We start from the raw sequence: 21,997 nt of genomic DNA on the forward strand, positions 1-21,997 counted from the left end.
TACCAGCAACGGGGGCCAGTACTCAGATCTGTCATCGGTCGTGTCCGAGGCACATTTCCAGTGACAGATCGTGCCGCTGTGCGGCTCTGCAAGCGTGAAAACTGCGCATGCTCGGGAGGACGCCATATGGCATCCACCTGGAAATCTACAGCATTTTGCCGGCCGCCAAATGGCTATTGGCCGGGTGGCTATTGGCTAAGTGAAGGTGAGATAGGCTTTCCTAAAGAGAGGAGTTTTTAGGGTTCACCTAAAAGTGGACAGAGTAGGAGATAGCTGAACAGATTGGGGTATGGATGAAGAGTTCCAGAAGATGGGAGAGGCTCTGAAGAGATGAGCATGGGAAGAGGAGATGAGGGATAGAGATCAGGAGGTTTTGGGAGGAGTGGAGAGGACAGTTTTGATGAAATTGTGAGACAAGATTGGTTATGTAGCATGTTGTTGTAAATGGCTGTGTATGTTGTTAGTAGTTTGAATTTTTATTTGTTGGACAAACAGAAGCCAGAGGCAGAGGGGTTGGCAGACACTGGCAAGGTAGATGAGTCTGGCAGCAGCATTCATGATAGACTGAAGGGGGGATAGCTTGTGCAGAGGTAAGCCTGTGAGGAGGGTGTTACAATAGTGCTGGAATACAGTGTTCATGTATTTTTTGCAACAAACACATCAGTATTCAGTAGAGATATATTCTTCAACCAGTAGACGGCAGTTCAATTAACAATAAGAAAGTGCATCCCCTAGCAGTGTGTCAACCAGAAAAACAAAATAACCAAGGCAGCTGTCCCTTTAAGTGCAAGCAACAAGTCTACACACCCCTGTTAAAATGTCAGGTTTCTGTGATATAAAAAAATGAGACAAAGATAAATAATTTCAGAACTTTTTCCACCTTTAATGTGACCTATAAACTGTACAACTCAATTGTGCACACCCTCTTATAACTGGGGATGTAGCTGTGTTCAGAATTAAGCCATCACATTCAAAATCACGTTAAATAGGTGTCAGGAATGGACTGGCCAGCAATAGTGGGACTCACCTGCCTTGTGAGCTGCAGTACCAGGGCTGGCCAGCGGGTGCTCCCAGCAATCAGAGACTCAACCTTGCAGCCAGTCAAACACCTGGAACTAATTATACTGGTGTATTTAAGGGACATTCAGACCTGCAGACTCTGCCTTGGTGTTGTGTTTTTCCTGGGCCCTGCATCCTGCATCCTGCATCTGTTCCTGTCTTGTTGCTGACCCGGCTTGATTCTGACCTCTGCTGACTTCTCCTGTTCTGATCCCTGGCTTGTGACCCCGACCATTCTCTGCCTGACCCCCTGTACCTACCTGCCTGTTAGTTGCTGTACCCTGCTCGTGACCTGACTATTCTCCGCTTGCTCCCCCTGTACCTACCTGCCCGTTTGATATTGACCCGGCCTGCCTGACGACGCTTGCACTGTATGTACTGTTATCTGTGGGTGGTTTGGTTTGGTTCGTTTGCACTGTGTTATGTTTTAGTATTGCACTGCGTTTATGTTTGTATTGTTAGTGTTAATAAATTGTTTATAACTTATCGGAAGTCTGCGTTTCCCTGCGTCAGTCACACACCTCTGGTCATACCCGGGAGCCCTGACATTACACCAAGGCCAATCCTGACCAGAAGTGGCTGCACAGGGAAGCCATCTTGGCTTGTTGATGGGAAGGATGGATCTGGATGAGGTTGCCTATTTATATCTGATAGTGTTTGATGACAGAGAGTATGCTTATCAAACTCTGAAGGAGTATACCCGGGATGAACTGCTAGAATGTATACGGCTCGCTCATGTTCTAGTAGATCAGGGCACAGAGTTCTCTGAGGTGCAGCCATTGATTGAGGTTTGTGCTGAGTTGGTTTCATCTGGTACCCCCGAATGCAGGGATGAATTTTTGCCACCATTTAGTGCAGACCAGGTAGAGTCCCTGGTGTGGTTATTAGAGGATGATGTGGGTTACTTTCTGGAGCGTTATTCCACATGTTCACCACAGGTACTAAGAGATTGTATAAACGCAGTGCAGTCATTGACCAGACAGGCTTTGTGTAAGCTCAGCTTTGTTCAACCCATACTGCAGACATGGACAGATTTGTTACACCCAGCCTCAGTCAGCTTACAAAGACCCAGTCCTGCTTCTAATCTATCTCCTCAAAGCTCTACTCCTGTATTCCCAACAGCTCCTCCAGTTACAGCCCAGTATACTTGGCTATCTACCGCATGTCAGTACCCTGTTCCCACTCGCTGCACCTATCCTGCCTTTAACCCTGTAAAGAAGCCCTCTGTAGCGACTGTTCCATCCTCCAGCTCTACTCTGTCTCCAGCTGCTCCATTCATTTGCAGACCTGCGTTTACTTGCAGTGCCCCAGTAGTTAAAACCAGAAAAAAGCGAAAATTCTTTCCAACCAGTACCATCCTGCCAGTATCCAAACCGGTGAGCCTACCGTCTGAGAACCTGCCTTCCGTGGTTCAGCCTGATGCCTCTCTTCAGCCTGATGCCTCTCTTCAGCCTGAAGCCTCTACTCAGCCTGAAGCCTCTACTCAGCCTGAAGCCTCTACTCAGCCGGATGCCTCTACTCAGCCGGATGCTTCTACCCAGCATAATGAACTGATCCAGCCTGATGATCCTATTAGGCCAGTTGACTCGATGCCCGCTGTTGATCCAGATGATCCGGTACCTGATCCGGTGCCCGCTGTCGTGCCAATTGACTCAGAGCCCGCTGTCGTACCTGGTGACTCGGTGCCCACTGCCTTGCCAGATGACGCGGTGCCCACTGGCGAGCCAAATGACCTGATGCCTGGTGACCCAGTGCCCGCTGTCATACCTGGTGACCCGATGCCCGCTGTCGAGCCAGACGATCCAATGCCAGACGACTCGGTGCCCGCAGTCTTGCCAGACGACTCGGTGCCCGCAGTCTTGCCAGACGACTCGGTGCCCGCAGTCTTGCCAGACGACTCGGTGCCCGCAGTCTTGCCAGTTGACTCGGTGCCCGCAGTCTTGCCAGACGACTCGGTGCCCGCAGTCTTGCCAGACGACTCGGTGCCCGCAGTCTTGCCAGGCGACTCGGTGCCCGCAGTCTTGCCAGGCGACTCGGTGCCCGCAGTCTTGCCAGACGACTCGGTGCCCGCAGTCTTGCCAGTTGACTCGATGCCCGCTGTTCCGCCAGACGACTCGGTGCCCGCAGTCTTGCCAGACGACTCGGTGCCCGCAGTCTTGCCAGACGACTCGATGCTCGCTGTTCCGCCAATTGACTCGGTGCCCGCAGTCTTGCCAGACGACTTGGTGCCCGCAGTCTTGCCAGACGACTTGGTGCCCGCAGTCTTGCCAGACGACTCGGTGCCCGCAGTCTTGCCAGACGACTCGGTGCCCGCAGTCTTGCCAGACGACTCGATGCCCGCTGTTCCGCCAGTTGACTCGGTGCACGCAGTCTTGCCAGACGACTCGGTGCCCGCAGTCTTGCCAGACGACTCGGTGCCCGCAGTCTTGCCAGACGACTCGGTGCCCGCAGTCTTGCCAGACGACTCGGTGCTCGCAGTCTTGCCAGACGACTCGGTGCCCGCAGTCTTGCCAGACGACTCGATGCCCGCTGTTCCGCCAGTTGACTCGGTGCCCGCAGTCTTGCCAGACGACTCGGTGCCCGCAATCTTGCCAGACGACTCGGTGCCCGCAGTCTTGCCAGACGACTCGGTGCCCGCAGTCTTGCCAGACGACTCGGTGCCCGCAGTCCCGCCAGACGACTCGATGCCCTCTGTTCCGCCAGTTGACTCGGTGCCCGCAGTCTTGCCAGACGACTCGGTGCCCGCAGTCTTGCCAGACGACTCGGTGCCCACTGTCGTGCCTGGTGACTCGGTGCCCGCCGCTCCGCCTGGGGGCCCGAGACCTGCTGCTTCACCTGGTAATCCGATGTGCCTCTGCCCGGAGTCCAGCCCGATGTGCCTCTGCCCGGAGTCCAGCCCGATGTGCCTCTGCCCGGAGTCCAGCCCGGTGTGCCTCTGCCCGGAGTCCAGCCCGGTGTGCCTCTGCCCGGAGTCCAGCCCGGTGTGCCTCTGCCCGGTGTGCCGCTGCCCGGAGTCCTGCCCGGTGTGCCAGTCTTTGATATCCCGCCAGTTACCAGACCCGGGCGGTGGAACATTTTGCCCAGCTAGGACTGTTTGGAGCGTCCTGAGGCCGCTCCTTGAGGGGGGGGTACTGTCAGGAATGGACTGGCCAGCAATAGTGGGACTCACCTGCCTTGTGAGCTGCAGTACCAGGGCTGGCCAGCGGGTGCTCCCAGCAATCAGAGACTCAACCTTGCAGCCAGTCAAACACCTGGAACTAATTATACTGGTGTATTTAAGGGACATTCAGACCTGCAGACTCTGCCTTGGTGTTGTGTTTTTCCTGGGCCCTGTATCTTGTTCCTGCATCCTGCTCCTGTTCCTGTTCCTGTCTTGTTGCTGACCCGGCTTGATTCTGACCTCTGCTGACTTCTCCTGTTCTGATCCCTGGCTTGTGACCCCGACCATTCTCTGCCTGACCCCCTGTACCTACCTGCCTTTTAGTTGCTGTACCCTGCTTGTGACCTGACTATTCTCCGCTTGCTCCCCCTGTACCTACCTGCCCGTTTGATATTGACCCGGCCTGCCTGACGACGCTTGCACTGTATGTACTGTTATCTGTGGGTGGTTTGGTTTGGTTCGTTTGCACTGTGTTATGTTTTAGTATTGCACTGCGTTTATGTTTGTATTGTTAGTGTTAATAAATTGTTTATAACTTATCGGAAGTCTGCGTTTCCCTGCGTCAGTCACACACCTCTGGTCATACCCGGGAGCCCTGACAATAGGAGTCAGTACACACCTGCCATCATTTAAAGTGCCTCTCATTAACCCCAAATAAAATTCAGCTGTTCTAGTAGGTCATTCCTGACATGTTCTTAGTCGCATCCTACAGCAAAAGCCATAGTCTGCAGAGAGCTTCCAAAGCATCAGAGGGATCTCATTGTTAAAAGATATCAGTCAGGAGAAGGGTACAAAAGAATTTCTAAAGCATTAGATATACCATGGAACACAGTGAAGACAGGCATCATCAAGTAGAGAAAATATGGTGCAACAGTGACATTACCATGAACTGGACATCCCTCCAAAATTGATGAAAAGACAAGAAGAAAACTGGTCTGGGAGACTGCCAAAAGGCCTACAGCAACATTAAAGGAGCTGCAGCAATATCTGACAAGTACTGGCTGTGTGGTACATGTGACAACAATCTCCTGTATTTTTCATATGTCTGGACTATGGGGTTGAGTGGCAAGATGGAAGCCTTTTCTTACAAAGAAAAACATCCAAGCCCGGCTAAATTTTGCAAAAACACATCTGAAGTCTCCCAAAAGCATGTGGGAAAATGTGTTATGGTCTGATTAAACCAAGGTTGAACATTTGGGCCATAATTCCAAAAGATATGTTTGTGCAAAAACAACACTGCACATCACCAAAAGAACACCATACCCACAGTGAAGCATGGTGGATGCAGCATCATTTTTTGGGGCTATTTTTCTTCAGCTGGAATTGGGGCCTTAGTCAAGGTAGAGGGAATTATGAACAGTTCCAAATACCGGTCAATATTGGCACCAAACCTTCAGGCTTCTGCTAGACAGCTGAACATGAAGAGAAACGTTGTCTTTCAGCATGACAACGACCCAAAGCATACATCCAAATCAACAAAGGAATGTAAGGTGTTGCACTTGGGGGCTAAGAATATGCATGCATCATACATACTAGGGGGGGTACAATTGGGGGAATCAATGGTCGAGAAGGATCTGGGAGTTCTGGTAGATCACAAGCTTAATAATGGCATGCAATGCCAAGCTGCATTTTCTAAATCTTCTCTTGTTTTAAAAGAGGTATAGACTCCAGAGAGAGATATCATATTACCCCTGTGCAAATCATTAGTAAAACCTCCTCTGGAATATGCAGTTCAGTTTTGGGCACCAATTCACAAAAAGAACATTGGGGAACTGGAGAAAGTACAGAGAAGGGCAACCAAACTGATAAGGGGCATGGAGGAGCTCAGCTATGAGGAAAGATTAGAGGAACTGAATTTATTCTTTCTTGAGAAGAGGAGATTAAGGGGGGATATGATCAACATGTATAAATACATCAGTGGTTCATCACAGAGGACAAGGGGGCACTCTTTACATCTGGAGGAAAATAAATGTAATCTCCAAACACGGAAAGGTTTCTTCACAGTGAGAGCTGTGAAAATGTGGAATAGACTCCCTCAAGAGTTGGTTCTGGCCAGCTCAGTATATTGCTTCAAAAAAGGCCTGGATTCTTTCTTAGATACACAGAATATAACTGGATACTAACATTTATAGGTAAAGTTGATCCAGGGAATATCCGATTGCCTCTCAGGGGATCAGCCTCGGTGAGGTAGGGACTAGGACTGTCAGCTCCTTAAGGACGCAGCCTGATATGAATATACAGTATCTAAATCACTATTTAAATTGTCAGCACTATATAAATGCATGTGATAAATAAATATATATTTGATTTACTGTATATCTCAGGGGACATCCCTTCCACTTTGACACAGATCAGTAATGTAGCAGTGTACCACTGAAATATATTTAATTGTATATAGTGTCCTACATGTTTGTCAGTGATATTTTCTGTTTATTTTCTTGTGATTGCTAATGTTAATTCATCAACAAATCCCATTTATTTTCCAAAGCTGTTCCTTGCAAACCCCACCTAACATCCTTGTTACTAAAATTGTACTGTGAGTATTGAGGATATTTACGCTTTTGGCCTTGTAGATGTTGAAATATTGCATTATTTTATACTGATTAGCGCCCTCTGCTGTCTACTTATGAAATCAATGGAAAACGCCTGAAAAGCATCTCAAAAACACGTCTGAGAAGCATTTTTGGTGCAGTTTTAAGTCACGTGTCGTTTAAAAATGCTCAGAACGTGCCTATGCGTTTTTACTGTGTTTTTGTGGTGCATCAGTGTGAAAGTAGTCACGCTTTTTTTGTGTTTTTAAAGGATACGTGACTTAAAAACTTCATCAAAAATGCTTCTCAGAGGTGTTGAGGTGCTTTGCAGGCATTTTTCAGGGGTATGGGAAGAGGCGTTTTGGGGGTTCTTTTTAACTCACCAAACATGCCCCAAAGATTATTATTATTATTATACAGGATTTATATAGTGCCGATAGTTTGCTCAGCGCTTTACATTATGGAGGGAGACAGTACAGTAATAATACAGTTCAATACAAGAGGGATTAGAGGGCCCTGCTCCTTGGAGCTTACAATCTAGGAGGGAGGGGATAGTGGTAGAAGAGGTAATTAGCTATGGGGGATGGAGTGGTAGGAAGAGTAGAGGATTCCAGTACTAGCTGGGGCGGGGTAGGCTTCGCTGAAGAGATGGGTTTTCAGAGTGCACCTAAAAGTGAGCAGAGTAGGCGATAGCCTGATAGATTGGGGTAGGGAGTTCCAGAGGATGGGTGAAGCCATTGAGAAATCCTGGAGACAAAGATGCTGCAAGCGGGAGTTTTTACACCACACCGCAAGCGCAACACCTCAGTGTGAAAACATACATAAATATACATTCACATACATAGGGAACTATTTTTCTTGAGCTTTTCATGTGCTTTTTTCACGCAAAAACGCTTCAAAAACGCCTCAATGTGAAAGTAGCTTTATAAAGTCCATTGTTTATATATTGTAAATGTTCTTAGAAATAAAGTAATTTGTTCTTTTACATGTTCTTATATGAAGTCTATTATTCTTTTACATTTCTTTTTAGTGTGAAAAGATCAGAGGTTCTCTAATACTGTCCTCTGGTATTATGATCTATCAAGATATCACAGATAGATATCATACAAACCAACATGGACGCAAAGGTATGATCACTAATTTACAAAAACAAAATTGTATAAAAATATATATACAGTCATGGCCGAAATTGTTGGCACCCTTGATATTTCTCCAGGAAATCATGTATTTCTCACGAAACGTATTGCATTAACACATGTTTTGCTATACACATGTTTATTCCCTTTGTGTGTATTGGGACAAAACAAAAAAAGGGAGGAAAGAAAGCAAATTCGACATAATGTCACACAAACCTCCAAAAATGGGCTGGACAAAAGTATTGGCACCCTTTCACAACTGCGGATAAATAAGAATGTTACAAGCATGTGATGCTCCTGTAAACTCACCTGGGGCAAGTAACAGGTGTGGGCAATATAGAAATCACACCTGAAAGCAGATAAAAAGGAGAGACGTTCACTTAACCTTTGCATTGTGTGTCTGTCTGTGCCACACTAAGCATGGACAACAGAAAGAGGAGACGAGAACTGTCTGAGGACCTGAGAACCAAAATTGTGGCAAAATATCAACAATCTCAAGGTTACAAGTCCATCTCCAGAGAACTAGATTTGCCTTTGTCCACAGTGCGCAACATTATCAAGAAGTTTGCAACCCATGGCACTGTAGCTAATCTCCCTGGTCGTGGACGGATGAGGAAAATTGATGAAAGATTGCAACGCAGAATAGTCCGGATGGTGGATAAGCAGCCCCAAACATGTTCCAAAGACATTCAAGCTGTCCTGCAGGCTCAGGGAGCATCAGTGTCAGCGCGAACTATCCGTCGACATTTAAATGAAATGAAACGCTATGGCAGGAGACCCAGGAGGACCCCACTGCTGACACAGAGACATAAAAAAGCAAGACTACAGTTTGCCAAAATGTACTTGAGTAAGCCAAAAGCCTTCTGGGAAAACGTCTTGTGGACAGATGAGACCAAGATAGAGCTTTTCGGTAAAGCACATCATTCTACTGTTTACCGAAAACGGAATGAGGCCTACAAAGAACAAAACACAGTACCTACGGTAAAATATGGTGGAGGTTCAATGATGTTTTGGGGTTGTTTTGCTGCCTCTGGCACTGGGTGCCTTGACTGTGTGCAAGGCATCATGAAATCTGAGGATTACCAAAGGATTTTGGGTCGCACTGTAGGGCCCAGTGTCAGAAAGCTGGGTTTGCGTCCAAGATCCTGGGTCTTCCAGCAGGACAATGACCCCAAACATACGTCAAAAAGCACTCAGAAATGGATGGCAAAGAAGCGCTGGAGAGTTCTGAAGTGGCCAGCAATGAGCCCAGATCTAAATCCCATTGAACACCTGTGGAGAGATCTTAAAATTGCTGTTGGGAAAAGGTGTCCTTCCAATAAGAGAGACCTGGAGCTGTTTGCAAAGGAAGAGTGGTCCAAAATTCCGGGTGAGAGGTGTCAGAAGCTTATTGATGGTTATAGGAAGCGACTGATTTCAGTTATGTTTTCCAAAGGGTGTGCAACCAAATATTAAGTTAAGGGTGCCAATACTTTTGTCCAGCCCATTTTTGGGGTTTTGTGTGACATTATGTCATATTTGCTTTTCTGCCTCTGTTTTATATTTGTTCCAATACATACAAAGGGAATAAACATGTGTATAGCAAAACATGTGTTAATGCAATACCTTTTTTGTGTGAAATACTTGATTTTCAGGAAAAATATCAAGGGTGCCAACAATTTCGGCCATGACTGTATCTTCATTAACATACAATGATATATTTAATAGTAAACAATTGTGGGATATGGTGTGACTCGTACATTTTCTTAATATTATTACATATATTTTGTCTTTTGATATACCAGCCCTTTCTTTCCTTGATATGCAGAAATTCCCACAAGAGCTTTGGTAGATCTAGTTACTTACCTCAATTCATTGTTTGTCCCTGAGGAATGCCACAAACCACGCATGTTGGTGGAGCCCGAGTAAGCACTCTGTGGTGTATGTGTTCTGTGTGATGGGGTTCATGGTTTTGTATGTTTTGGAGTATATGGAACAAAGTATAATATCTGTCTGCTCTGTGTATTGGGGTGTATAGTGCGGAATTTAAGGTGTATGGTGGTGTGTGTATTGCAGGGCAAGAAGGTGTCTGTATTGGCATGTCTGGTGCTGTATCTATTGGGATGTATGTACCGTTTATTCAGATATATGTGACTATAATAATATGGTGTATGAGCTGCATGTATTGGGGTGTTTGGTGGAGTGTATATTGGGTTGTATGCGGTGGGGTATTTAGGTTTTGTGCTGCCCTAGGCAACACAAAAATTGGCACCCCCCTTTGCATAACCTTGCAGTGTAATGAGCACTGATTGGGTGCTCCTCAGGAAAGGAAAGTGTCCGGCTCATCCTTTATCCCTTTCGCTGCCAGAGATGTTTTTGCTTTTTTTTTTGCACAAGTTTAAAAAATAATTTTAGGCCTGAAGATTACATAATACCCCAAACATGATATATTTTCTGAAAGCAGAGACCCTAGAGAATAAAATGGTGAAAGTTCCAATTTTTTATGTCACGTGATATTACCGCAACATTTCAGTAAAAAGTAAATTTTAGGGTGCAAATAAAGCAATAAATTACCCTATTTTTTTGTAAAATATAAAAGATGAGGTTTCAGCGAGTAAATAGATATCCAACGTGCCAAACCTTAAATTTGCGTGCACTCCTACCCCATATTTTCTGTAGGTGACACTTTTAAAATCACTTGAAGGGCATCAGTATAGTGTACAGAGGAGGTCTCATTCTAGAATTAATGCTTTCATTCTGGCATGCGCGGTGATATGTAACCTGACATTGACCAAGAACACCCCCACCCTCCACCCAAGCCTTCCACTACCACTGCCCCCCATACACCAGCCACCATCCCCCATGACAAAGAGAAAGACACTCACCTTCACAGCTCCAGTCATCCGCAAGAACGAGAGTCGGGCTGTGCATACACTGTCATGAAACCCATAGCATCTCTCGGAACCCACCAGGTCCCCATGCCGCATGTGTCCCTTCTTTTGTCCCTTCTTCCAAGGGGCAGTGCTGCCCCCCCTGAAAAATGCCGCTCTAGGCAAATGCCTTGTTTGCCTTGTGGTAAATACACCCCTGGTTGTATGTATGGTGTTTTATTGGGGTACATGGTGCTTTTGTGTATAGGGGTCCAGGACACCGTGTGTATAGGCTGTGACCATTGGTATTCATAGTTTCTGTTGTTTCAGGGTTCATGGTGCTGTGTGTATTGGGGTGCATATTGCCATGTGTACTGCAGTGCTTAGTGTTTTGGAGTGCATAGTGTGCACTGTATGATAAGGTGACAAGATTTTCAAAATGGCCATGTTGAATTTTATTAGGGGTGTGGCAGGGGCAGAGCAGGGGGGCATGGATAATATGAGGGGTGTTCAAGTCAAACCGAGACTTTTAATATTACAGGTACAAAAAGGGATGCTAGCGTGGCGGTACTGCACGCAGTAGTAAGTGGCAAGTGTGCCCTATTACTGATACACATGTCACAGGCCAGTCCAGAGACCAGTAATCAAGATGTCAGACAACAGTGTTAGTGCATGCATGGAACAGCGTGTGCTGATGAAGTTTCTTGTGAATGAAGGTGTAAGGTTAATGAAGGTTAAAAACGTGAGTTTTTCAGCTTTTTTTAGCGCTTTTGCATTAGAGTTGTTTTGTCATGATTAGCAGCATTTTCCCGTGTTTTTCCGCTTTTGCGATTTTTAGTGTTTTTTTACCCCCCAAAATTTTGGGGGATCAAAAAAAGTCCAAACACGCCGGTTTGCTGCATTTTACCACGTGTTGCCGCGTTTTTAGCGTTAGAGCGTTTTTACAGCTAAAAAAACTCTCCTAGAAACCCACTAGTCCTGGGTTTTTTTTCCAGCCAAAAAACATTGATTACAGTCTGTGTGCATGAACACATAGGATAACATGCTGGGGGGTTTACTGGCTGTAGAAAAAAACCGTAAAAAGCCAAAAACAGCAGCTGTAAAAACGTCCAGTGTACATGAGGACTAAAAGATTTGTTTCCCTTTAAGAAGATTTTGTCTCTGCACTTCCCTATACTGTCATGACATAGGCAACCAATTAAAGACAGAATTAATTTTGGGTGGGGGAAATGAAAAGAAGATAAGGGCTGTAGAAACTTGTTTGCAACACAACGGCCTAAGGTTCAGGACAGGTATGTTATCTGATCAGAAAGAGGCAGGTTTTGTCCAAATATTTTCTGTCTGCTGTTCTAGAGACATTAATGGACCCATATTTTACTAATAGGCCTTTTTAAGCTGGCCGTAGACAGATTGAAATTTGTCTGGATCAGCCGGGACCAGCAGAATTTCAATCTGCATGTGGCTGTCTCTGTTTGACAGAAGTCAATTGTTTGACTTCTTTTGAATGACTTTTGCCAAGCAGTGACTGTATGAGGGTTTTTTTTTTTTTTTTATATTCCAGCCTGCTGACTGAAAGGGAAGAGAAAAAACAAACTTCTCTTTGGCCAGCGTAAGTTTGATGGTTGCTATAGTATTTTGAATATTTTTAAGGCTCATGTATAAAATCTTGAGCAGAGAGGAACAAAGTCATTTATGTGTGTTGTCTTACTGTAATTTTTTTGGCAGACTTTTTTTTTTTTTTGTTTTATGCAACCCATTTATTTTTTAATGGACTCCAGCTCCACCAACCAAACTCACAGGGGGAAGGAAAGAAAATTGCTCAGTTCCCCCATCAACAGTGTTGCTGGGGGAATCTCTCCTGCAGTGCTCTTGTATTCTGGCGGAGGGGGAGCCTTCCCTGCTGCCAGAACACAATGATTGCTGCTAGCGGCTATAGCTTTTGTCGGCTTCAGCAGTACAACCTGCCTGTTGGATTTTTTTTTTTTTTGCATGCAATCACTGCTGTTGTCTATAGCTGCTAGCAGTGATCATTGTGTTCTACCAGTAGGGATCCCCACCAGCACAATACAATAGCACTGCAGGAGAGATTGTCCCTTCAACACTATGTTTATGGGGTATCAAGCAATTTTCTTTCCTTTCATCCGTGGTGGAAGGAAAGTTGTATAATTTATGGCTTGCCTAAGTGTTGCTGACCGCATGTTAAGCAAAGGATAGATCCCATGAAGCCTCACTTCTGTGCAGACCTGCTGGTACTGGACTGAATGGCAGTCTCAGCCTGGGCTACCAGTAGGTCACGTCCCCAAGAGGGGCCCATCCTTTGCTTAACCATTGCTTGGAGCTGAGACAAGCTCCTTACTTGGCCTGCATTCATAGTAGTGGGCATAGAATTGCTTTCCCTTGTAGCCTGAGCAGCACACATTTTCCATTACTGGTTGCTGACAACCTCCTGCTCTTGTGGATTCCAAACAATGTTACACACATGACCTGGTTTTCTAAATTATGAAGTTAAGTGTAGTGTTTTAAAGTGATGCTGTGCTGAATCTTCATGGATAGAAAAGACCATAAAAAAATCCCACTGCACATGATTGGATGTCTGGCCCAACAAACTTTGGTGAATCTTCCCAGAAATGCTGGCCAAGAAAACTGATGTATGTAGTTGGTTGTAAAGTTCACAGAAAACCTATAGTGTAAGCAGTGGCGTCCCGAGGCGGGTGCGTTCCGCACCGGATGACACCGACCACACGGGGTGACGCCAGACCCGCTCCATAAAAAGGTAAGTTGTAAAGCAAGCCGACTATCCCCGCAGGATGGATTTGATCCATCCTGCGGGGATCGTCGGCTTTCTTTACAACTTACCTTTTCTTGAAGCGGGTCTGGTGTCACCCCGTATAGGTTGCATGCCGACGATCCTCATCGGCATGCAACCTATACAGGGTGACACCAGACCCGCTTCAAGAAAAGGTAAGTTGTAAAGAAAGCCGACGATCCCCGCAGGATGCATCGGATCTGTGGATTATGGATCGGAGTCCAATCCATTATGCTCAATCCGCAGATCCAATCCATTCTGCGGGGATCGTCGGAGGGGCTGTTACCGCACCGGGTGACACCTACCCTAGGGATGCCTCTGAGTGTAAGAAATCTGTAGGCTGCAGAATTAGTTTGAAAATAAGAGTTACCATGCTGTAATATTGATCCAGTGGCCTTGATATGAGTCCCTGACACTCAGCCTGAACAAGCATGCTAACAGTGATGTTAGAAGACCTGATCAGATCAAAGGCCCCATGTACACAGGACACTTCTGAACGATGGAAACTGACTGCTGGAAAACGTAGGTTAAAAAGTCTGTTTAGCTGTGTTTAGATAATGTTTGTGTGTTTGCGTTTTAAAAGCATTTTTTAAAGATAAGCACAGGAGAACCTCCCAAATGCACTGAAAAGTGGTAAATTAACTATTTCAGACTTTCATACAATACACAGAGTAGAAGCAGAGACGACAGTATGTGTTGAAATTCGCTTAGGTGTGAGTTGCTCATTAACATTTCTTTTAGCAGAATCTTGTCCACTTCTGCATGGAAACCAATCAGGTTCCAGCTAAAGCTTAAATGAACAAGCTGAGGTTAGAAGCTGCTTGGCTACCATGCACAGCTGCAGCAGATTTTGCGTGAATCAGCTTTAGTAAATTTCCCCACCCCATTGTTTGTGAAATCCTAATATCCACTGATTGCCATTAACAAGGATTGGATATATTGTACTTTTGAAATGTTAATACGCCTCGGGACGCCACTGCTTACACTATAGGTTTTCTGTGAACTTTACAACCAACTACATGTGGTGTTTTTTTTTTTTTTTGCAGAATTTCCTTGTTTATGATGGGGAAGGGCAGCCGAGTTGTAATTTGTGGACTGGCCACGGTTGGAAAAACTGCTATACTTGAGCAGGTGATCTATGGAAATCATATAGTTGGTAAGATTCTTCAACATAAGCTGTAGTGGACCTTTTGGTGTATATGCATTGAGGTTCCATGCACACTAGGTGCTGAAAAAAACTGCAGAAAAACATTCAATATGAGCATTGTTTTGCCAGCATTTAGTAGTGAATAGCTGGTAAACCACTTGACCACTTGTCGTCCTGAGGATTTACCCCACTTCCTGACCAGGCCATTTTTTGCATTATGGCGCTGTTAATTTAACTGAGAATTGTGCGGTCATGCAACGCTGCATCCAAATGACATTTGTTTCCTTTTTTTTCCAACAAATTGAGCTTTCTTTTGGTGGTACTTGGTCACCTGTGCGTGTGGTGTGTTTTTTTTTTTTTTTTTTTTTTTTTCTCAAAAAGACAATTTTGAGAACAATATTTTTGACTTTTTGCTATTATACATGTCCAGTAAAAATTAATTTTAAATTAAATTGTCATAAATTTAGGCCAAAATGTATTCTGCTACATGTCTTTGCTAAAAAAACGAATACATGTAAATTGGCTTACTTGAAAGTTATACAAGTGTGTGTGTGTGTTGGGATTTTTTTTCTTTTACTAGTAATGGTGGCAATCGTCAACTTATAGCGGGACTGCGGCGGGCATTCTGACACTGGGGGGAACTGACTTGGTGTCACTGACATCCCCAGTGACACCAATAAAGTGATCAGTGGTAATAAAAAGCACTGACACTGTACAAATGGGACTGGACAGGAAGGTGTTAACTTCTGGGGTGATCAGAGTTAATTGTGCGCTGGGTGTTTTACTATGGGACTGTGTCTGTGTGCTTCATTGTAACTTATGGTAACTCCTTTTCCAGGAGTCTTTCAGGGCAGCTCCAGTTACCCACCCTCTTTAGCAGTTGGTGATACAGTACAGTTCTTTTGTGTCTTGTATTGTCTCCCCAGGTGACTGGAGGTGCTGAGTCATGAACTGAGGTTGGTGTGGGGAGGCCAGACTTTTATTCTGGGTTAAGGTGTTCCCTCAGGTGGGAGGAGCCAAGGTCTCTTAGGGTGCTGTCTTGAAAAAGGCATTACCATAAGTTTAACGTGTGTGTGTGCGTGTGTGCGTGTGTGCGTGTGTGCGTGTCATTTCTTGAGGTGCTAAAATGACAGGGCAATAAAAAAGAAAAGCATGTTGAGTCCATAGAACATTTTTGATTTATGACTTTTTTTAACTTGTCACTTATGATATATTCACGCTTGCCATGGGTATATGTGGAATAACTCCCCAAAACACTCTTCCACTTCTCCTGAGTATGGGGATACCACATTCGAGAGACTTTGGCAGCCTAACTACATACAGGACCCCAAAATCCAATGACCACCCAGGCTTTCAAAGGGCATATTTCCTCAGATCACTTCCTCTCTAACTATCTGTTTTTCAGAGGCCCTAAAATGCCAGGATAGTACAAACGCCCCCCCCCCCCCCCCCATGAACCCTTATTGGAAAGTATACACCCCAAGGAATTTGATAAAAGGCATGGTGAGTATTTTGCAGTTATAATTGTTGTCACAGGGTTTTGAAAGAATAAAAATTTGTGTTTCTTTCTTGGTTTTCCAAAAACAAATGATCTGCAAAATACTCATCATGCCTCTTTTCAAATACCTTGGAGTGTCTACTGTCCAAACAGGGGTCACTTGGAAAGTGGGGAAGGGGTGCTCCTACTATCCTGGCATTTCAGGGGAAAAGGTAGAAGCTTATACCAGACATCACCTACTTTTCTAACCACTTGAAGACCAAACCTTTTCTGACACTTTGTTTATTATTATTATACATTATTTATAAAGTGCCAATAGTTCGCTCAGCACTGTACATTACAATGTGATACACAAGGGTTCGAGAGCCCTGCTCCTTCGAGCTTACAATCTAGGTGGGAGGGGAACTTGAAAACGTGGGTTTTTTTTTTTTTTTTTTTTTTTTGTAGAAAACTACTTTTTCTGCTCCAAACACTGCTTTTGTTTACCCACACACACAGACCACACGAAAATGACTATGTTTGTTTAAATGTATTTTAAGCTGAGCTCCAGGTATGATCTCTATGGCATACATACATTTGTCCACCTTGGATCAAAGTGTGCTTGTCTCATGCTTGAGAAGCCACTGAGGAAGCTGAAATCACTGTTCAGCATGTCACCATTCAGATAATTCCTTGTATTGTGTTTAGAGGGACAGCCACTTGCACAGGACCTGGAAGATCACAGCTGTCTCTGTATCAGCACTGACTACTACAGTGATTACCAGTAGAGATGAGCGAATTATTCAAAAATTCGACTCGGCTGATTCGGCGAATTCGTGGAATAAATTCGATTCGAGTCGAATATATTCGCTGCAAATTTAACTTATAAAAAGGGTGTTTCTAGGCTTCAGAGAGCCTTTATATTAGTGCAGAACACTGTACCTTTAATTTAAATGCCCTTGGAGTCTGCTGGGGAAGAGAAATAATACTGTCAGTCAGTATGACATGCAGATGAGTGCCGTCGATCTTAGAATCACCGCACACTTCACTCATTTGGGCAGTCACGGGGCCAAAACCAGAGTGTGGAGCCACAGTGTGGCGGTGGAGGCAGCAGCAATGGGAGGCCATACAGCACCCTATGACAAAATGGAACCCACCAGCAGTGTGAGGAGACCTGAAAGTGGCACATGGCAGAGTGTGGCGATGGAGACAGCAGCAATGGGAGGCCGTACAGGGACCCATGACACACTCTGGACCTGGCAGCAGCAAGAGGAGGCGGTACAGGGGCCCATGGCAGAGTGGCGAAGCGTAAGCAGCTTAAATTGAAGGCCATACAGAGGCCTATGTTAAAAATAATAACATGTTTGGGGCATGATTCATGGCGGATTTAGTCAGTTGTGTCAGGAACTGGTGGTTTGAAATCCAGACTAATCCACGACTGATTCATTTTCACAAACATGAGTCTCTCCACACTTTGGGTGGACAGTCGTGTCCTCCGCGGAGTTACAATACCTCCTGCCGCACTAAACACGCGCTCCGATGCCACGCTACTGGCCGGGCATGACAGCCTTTCAAGGGCAAATTCAGCTAGTTGGGGCCAAAGGTCAAGTTTCGTTGCCCAGTAGTCAAGGGGATTGTCTACCTCGGTTGGCAGGGTGCTGTCCAAGTAGGCCCAAGCCTGTTGTTTGAGGTCCTGCTCCAGGTCCACCTGATGCTGCTGCTGCTGCGGCTGGTTAGTAGTTTCCTCACTGCGCTGGTGAAGAAAGCTACTCATCATCGACTGCAGACTGAGGCAGCCGCTGCTGGTGGAGCTGCCACTGCTCCTACCACCCCACCCCTCCCCTGCTGCCATGGCAGCGGAACGCGAGCACACAGGGCCCACAGTGTCTGAGGATGGACGTTGGCGCAGAAAGGCAGAGACCAACTGACTACATAGGTGGTTTTTATAGTACGTTATTTTGGCCTCCCTCTCAGCAGGTGTGAAAGGCCACCATTTTTGAACGGTAGCGAGGGTCCAACAAGGTGGACAGCCAAAAGTCATCCCTCTGTCTGATGGTTATTATTCGGCTGTCGCTACGCAAGCAACCGAGCATGCTATGGGCCATTTGTGCCAAGGAATGCGAGGGACTCCCTGCCTCCATCTCCACAGCATACTGCCACGGTGCGTCTGGGTCCTCTGTCTCCTCCTCCTCTACCAGATGCTCCTGCTCCTCCACTCCTGTCCGCTGAGTGGAAAAACCACCCATTTCACTCAATAATTCCTGAGCACCAATGTCCTCCTCTACCTCCTCCTCTTCTTCCTGTCCTGCCCCCACAGGGGTCATGTGGCGTTGAGATCTGTGCGCCACGTCTACCGCACCCTGACCAGCCATTGTTAACAGCATTTGTTCCAGGACGTGCAACAGAGGAATGACGTCGTTCATCCCATAGTCCTGCCGACTCACAAATAGCGTGGCCTCCTCAAAGGGCTTGAGCAAGCGGCAGGTGTCACGCATGAGCTGCCAATGGCTGACATCTAAGTTACACAGGGGAGTACCTTTATCCGCTTGTAACATCAGGAAATCGGTGATGGCCTTTCGCTGTTCGTAAAGGCGGTTAACATATGTAGGGTTGAATTCCACCTTGTTGCAACGTCGCAGATCAGGTGATGCTGTGGAATTCCGTTCTGCCGCTGCAGCTCAAGGAGGGTGTGCTTTGCGGTGTAGGAATGGCTGAAATGCATGCAAAGTTTACATGACATTTTAAGGATGTCTTGCAGTGGGATGGTGGATTTTAGGAACCGCTTGACAACCAGATTGAACACGTGAGCCATGCATGGCGCATGGCACAACCTTCCTTGACGCAGAGCAGACACCATGTTCTTTCCGTTATCGGTCAACATGGTTCCGATTTTCAGTTTGCGCGGAGACAGCCATCTGTCGATTTCTCTGTTCATTACACTCAGAAGTTCCTCCCCTGTGTGACTACGTTCGCCAAGGCATACCAGGTGCAGCACAGCGTGACACCGTTGCGCCCTGCACATGTGATATGCCGGTTGGGTAATGGGACTTGGCACGGGGGTGGCGGCTGAGGACACGGCGGAAGAAGAGGTGGTAGAGGCGGACATCTTTGCTGGACCAAGGACGTGCAAACATGGAGGCAAAAGCGGCGTGACCTGTCCAAGTTGCTGGTGCGGCTGTGCCGGCACCACGTTCACCCAGTGGGCCGTAAATGACATGTACTGTCCCTGACCGTAGTTACAGCTCCACACGTCGGCGCTGCCGTGCACTTTGGCAGAGACAGACATGCTCAAAGACTGGCCCACCATCTCTTCTACATGTGAATGCAGGGCTGGCACTGCCTTTTTGGCGAAGAAATGCCGGCTTGGCACTCTCCGCCGCGGCGCGGCACAAGCCATCATTTCTCGGAAAGGTGCTGAGTCCACCACTTGGAAAGGGAGGGACTGCAGCACCAGCAACTTGGACAGGATGACGTTCAGCTTCTGCACCGTCGGGTGCGTGCTCGCAAACTGTTGTCTCTTGGAAACGGATTCCAAGAAAGACTGCTGACGGAATCCGTGAAGAGGAGTAGCAGGAGAAGGAGCATCTGAACGAGCGGAAGATGCCAACGAGCGACAACTCCCCTCAGCAGAGGTGTTGGAGCCTTGACTGGCTGATAGAGGGCTATTGACGTCGGGTGACGGAGCAAGTAACGGAGCGGGTGATGGAGCGGGGGCTGGGGCAGGCAGAACTGCCGTATCTTTATCACGGTTTTCCCAGGCCACCGAATGGCGACGCTGCATATGCTGCCGCAACGCTGTAGTCCCAACATGGGCCCCCTGGCCACGCTTGACTTTCTGGCCATATAGTCGACATACGGCTACGTTTACTTCCTCGGGCGGCTTGACGAAAAATTGCCACACTGCCGAGTAGGAAACTTTGCCCCCGCTACTCCTCACTGGCTGACTGCTACTTCCTCCGTGCACACCGGCACCACTACTGGCCGTGGTGGTAGGCTGCAGTGGAGCTGGTGCTCTACTCCGTGGCCGTTTGCCTCCACTGACACTGCTGCGACCCTGCTGCCTCCTGGGCAACCCACCGACTGTTTTGCTCGCTGCCAAGCTGGCACCCTCTTCTCCTGATGATGCGGAAGCAATAGCCTGATGACGACGAGGCTGCCAAGTGCGATCAGCCTCATCATCATCAATTAGGGTCTCCGCCTCACTACTAGCCCCCTCGGCTGCGTGTGGGTCAGGAGACAGACCTGTCTCTAGACCGGCTACCGAGCCACTCTCCTCGCCAGTACTTCTTCGCCTGGCTGCTGAAGAGGCGGATGTCTCCCCCCGTTCCTGACAGCCCTCTGTTAGCTCTTCCTCACTGTACAGTGGGGCTGAGCCCACAGCATGCGATACTTCGCTTGGTGAGGGAACACCAAAGGACAGGGGCAGGTAGAGGACACGTGATTTCAGTGGGCTTGCTCCCGGGCCATGCCAACTAACGGTTGTGTCTGACGTACCCACCGACCGTTGGCTGTAGGTGTCAGAGGTGACCTGGGAAGAGGAAGACGACCGAGCCAACCAATCGATGACGGCAGGGTTGTCAGTGGAGACACGACCGCTGGATGACACCGGGAGCACTGGCCTCTGGCTGCGACTAGTGCTGCCTCGACCCCTTCCTCTGCTGCCACGTCTGCTCGCTCCTGAAACATTGCCTCCTCTGCCACTCCTCTGCGTGTTGTCTGACATACTCTTTAATTCAACGATTCTGTGTCTGTCCCTGAGTAACGATTCTGTGTCCCTAAAGTCTCTGTGGCCCTAACTCTGTCCCTAATACACAGAGGTCTGTCTCTCTTGAATGACCGGAGGCTAATGGAGAATTCTAAGATGGCCGCGATTTATAGCTCCACCATTACACAGTGCTGGCTGGCTGCTGATTGGCTAATGCGATCGCATGTCATGAATGAATGCATTATGGGTCAGCGCGCCTTGTCTGCGCGCCTTCCCAGAGATCCCCGCTCCGTCGCCACACATGTCGCCGCCATTTTTGGGAAAATTCGATTCGTGCATCCAAAGTTTGCTAATTTTCGGATTCGGCGCGAATTGAATATTTCCTAATCTTCGAAACGAATTCCACTTCGTCATGTTCGATTAGCTCATCTCTAATTACCAGCTTCCCCAGCAGCTCCTCAGGGATGAGTGATACATAGATTTACATTGGGCCAATGTAACTATGCAATCAAGATCATACCTGGAGTTCAGGTTTACCAACGTAACTTTGATTCATTCAATGACCGCACTGAAAGGACTTGTGTTGGGCAAATTCAGCAGGCTTTCACGTGCCTTTTGCTTGCCTTTTGACAGCAGTTTGAGATGCTTCTGAGGTCTGACAGGTGAAATTGACCTATTTCTGACCTGTAATTGGTAAATGAGCTGCATCAATCTGCTTTTGCATTACCATTGACTTAAACACAGTTTTGACGTGAAGAAAAGGCAAGCCCAGGTCCTAAACATGACATTTTTGTTCTGTAACTACTGTGCTTGCCCATTTGCAGGTCAGGAACATAGCGACACCCTGGAAGATGTTTATGTTGCTTCTGTGGAAACTGAACGTGGTGTGAGGGAACAGTTGCGTATTTACGACACACAAGGACTTCAGGATGGAATGGAGTTGCCAAAACATTACTTCTCCGTTGCTGATGGATTCATTCTCGTCTACAGTGTGGACAGCTTGGAATCTTTCCGAAGGGTTGAGCAGCTTAAAAGGGATGTTGACAGATTCAGAGATAAAAAGGAGGTTTGTTTAAAGAACCTTGCTGAGCATTTAACAGGGATTTTTGTGAAAATGTACTGTATGG

The 21,997-nt window shown here is 46.8% G+C and overlaps 1 protein-coding gene across 4 annotated transcripts in view; it reads left to right on the top strand.

The window, feature by feature from the left end:
* Positions 1-21,997, top strand: part of NKIRAS1 (NFKB inhibitor interacting Ras like 1) — a 34,377-nt gene that overhangs the window by 6,102 nt on the left and 6,278 nt on the right. For all 4 annotated transcript variants that reach the window (XM_089691002.1, XM_089691009.1, XM_089690986.1 and 1 more), the window contains exons 2-4: positions 7,781-7,877; positions 14,588-14,697; positions 21,695-21,936. In XM_089691002.1, coding sequence (XP_089547128.1) covers positions 14,601-14,697; positions 21,695-21,936 — 339 coding nt within the window. In that variant the 5' untranslated portion in view covers positions 7,781-7,877; positions 14,588-14,600. The remainder of the gene's footprint in view (positions 1-7,780; positions 7,878-14,587; positions 14,698-21,694; positions 21,937-21,997) is intronic.

Source organism: Staurois parvus, unplaced genomic scaffold, assembly GCF_062004578.1.
Source record: "Staurois parvus isolate SC_StPar_1 unplaced genomic scaffold, SC_StPar_1.0 ptg000021l, whole genome shotgun sequence".
Lineage (NCBI taxonomy): Eukaryota > Metazoa > Chordata > Amphibia > Anura > Ranidae > Staurois > Staurois parvus.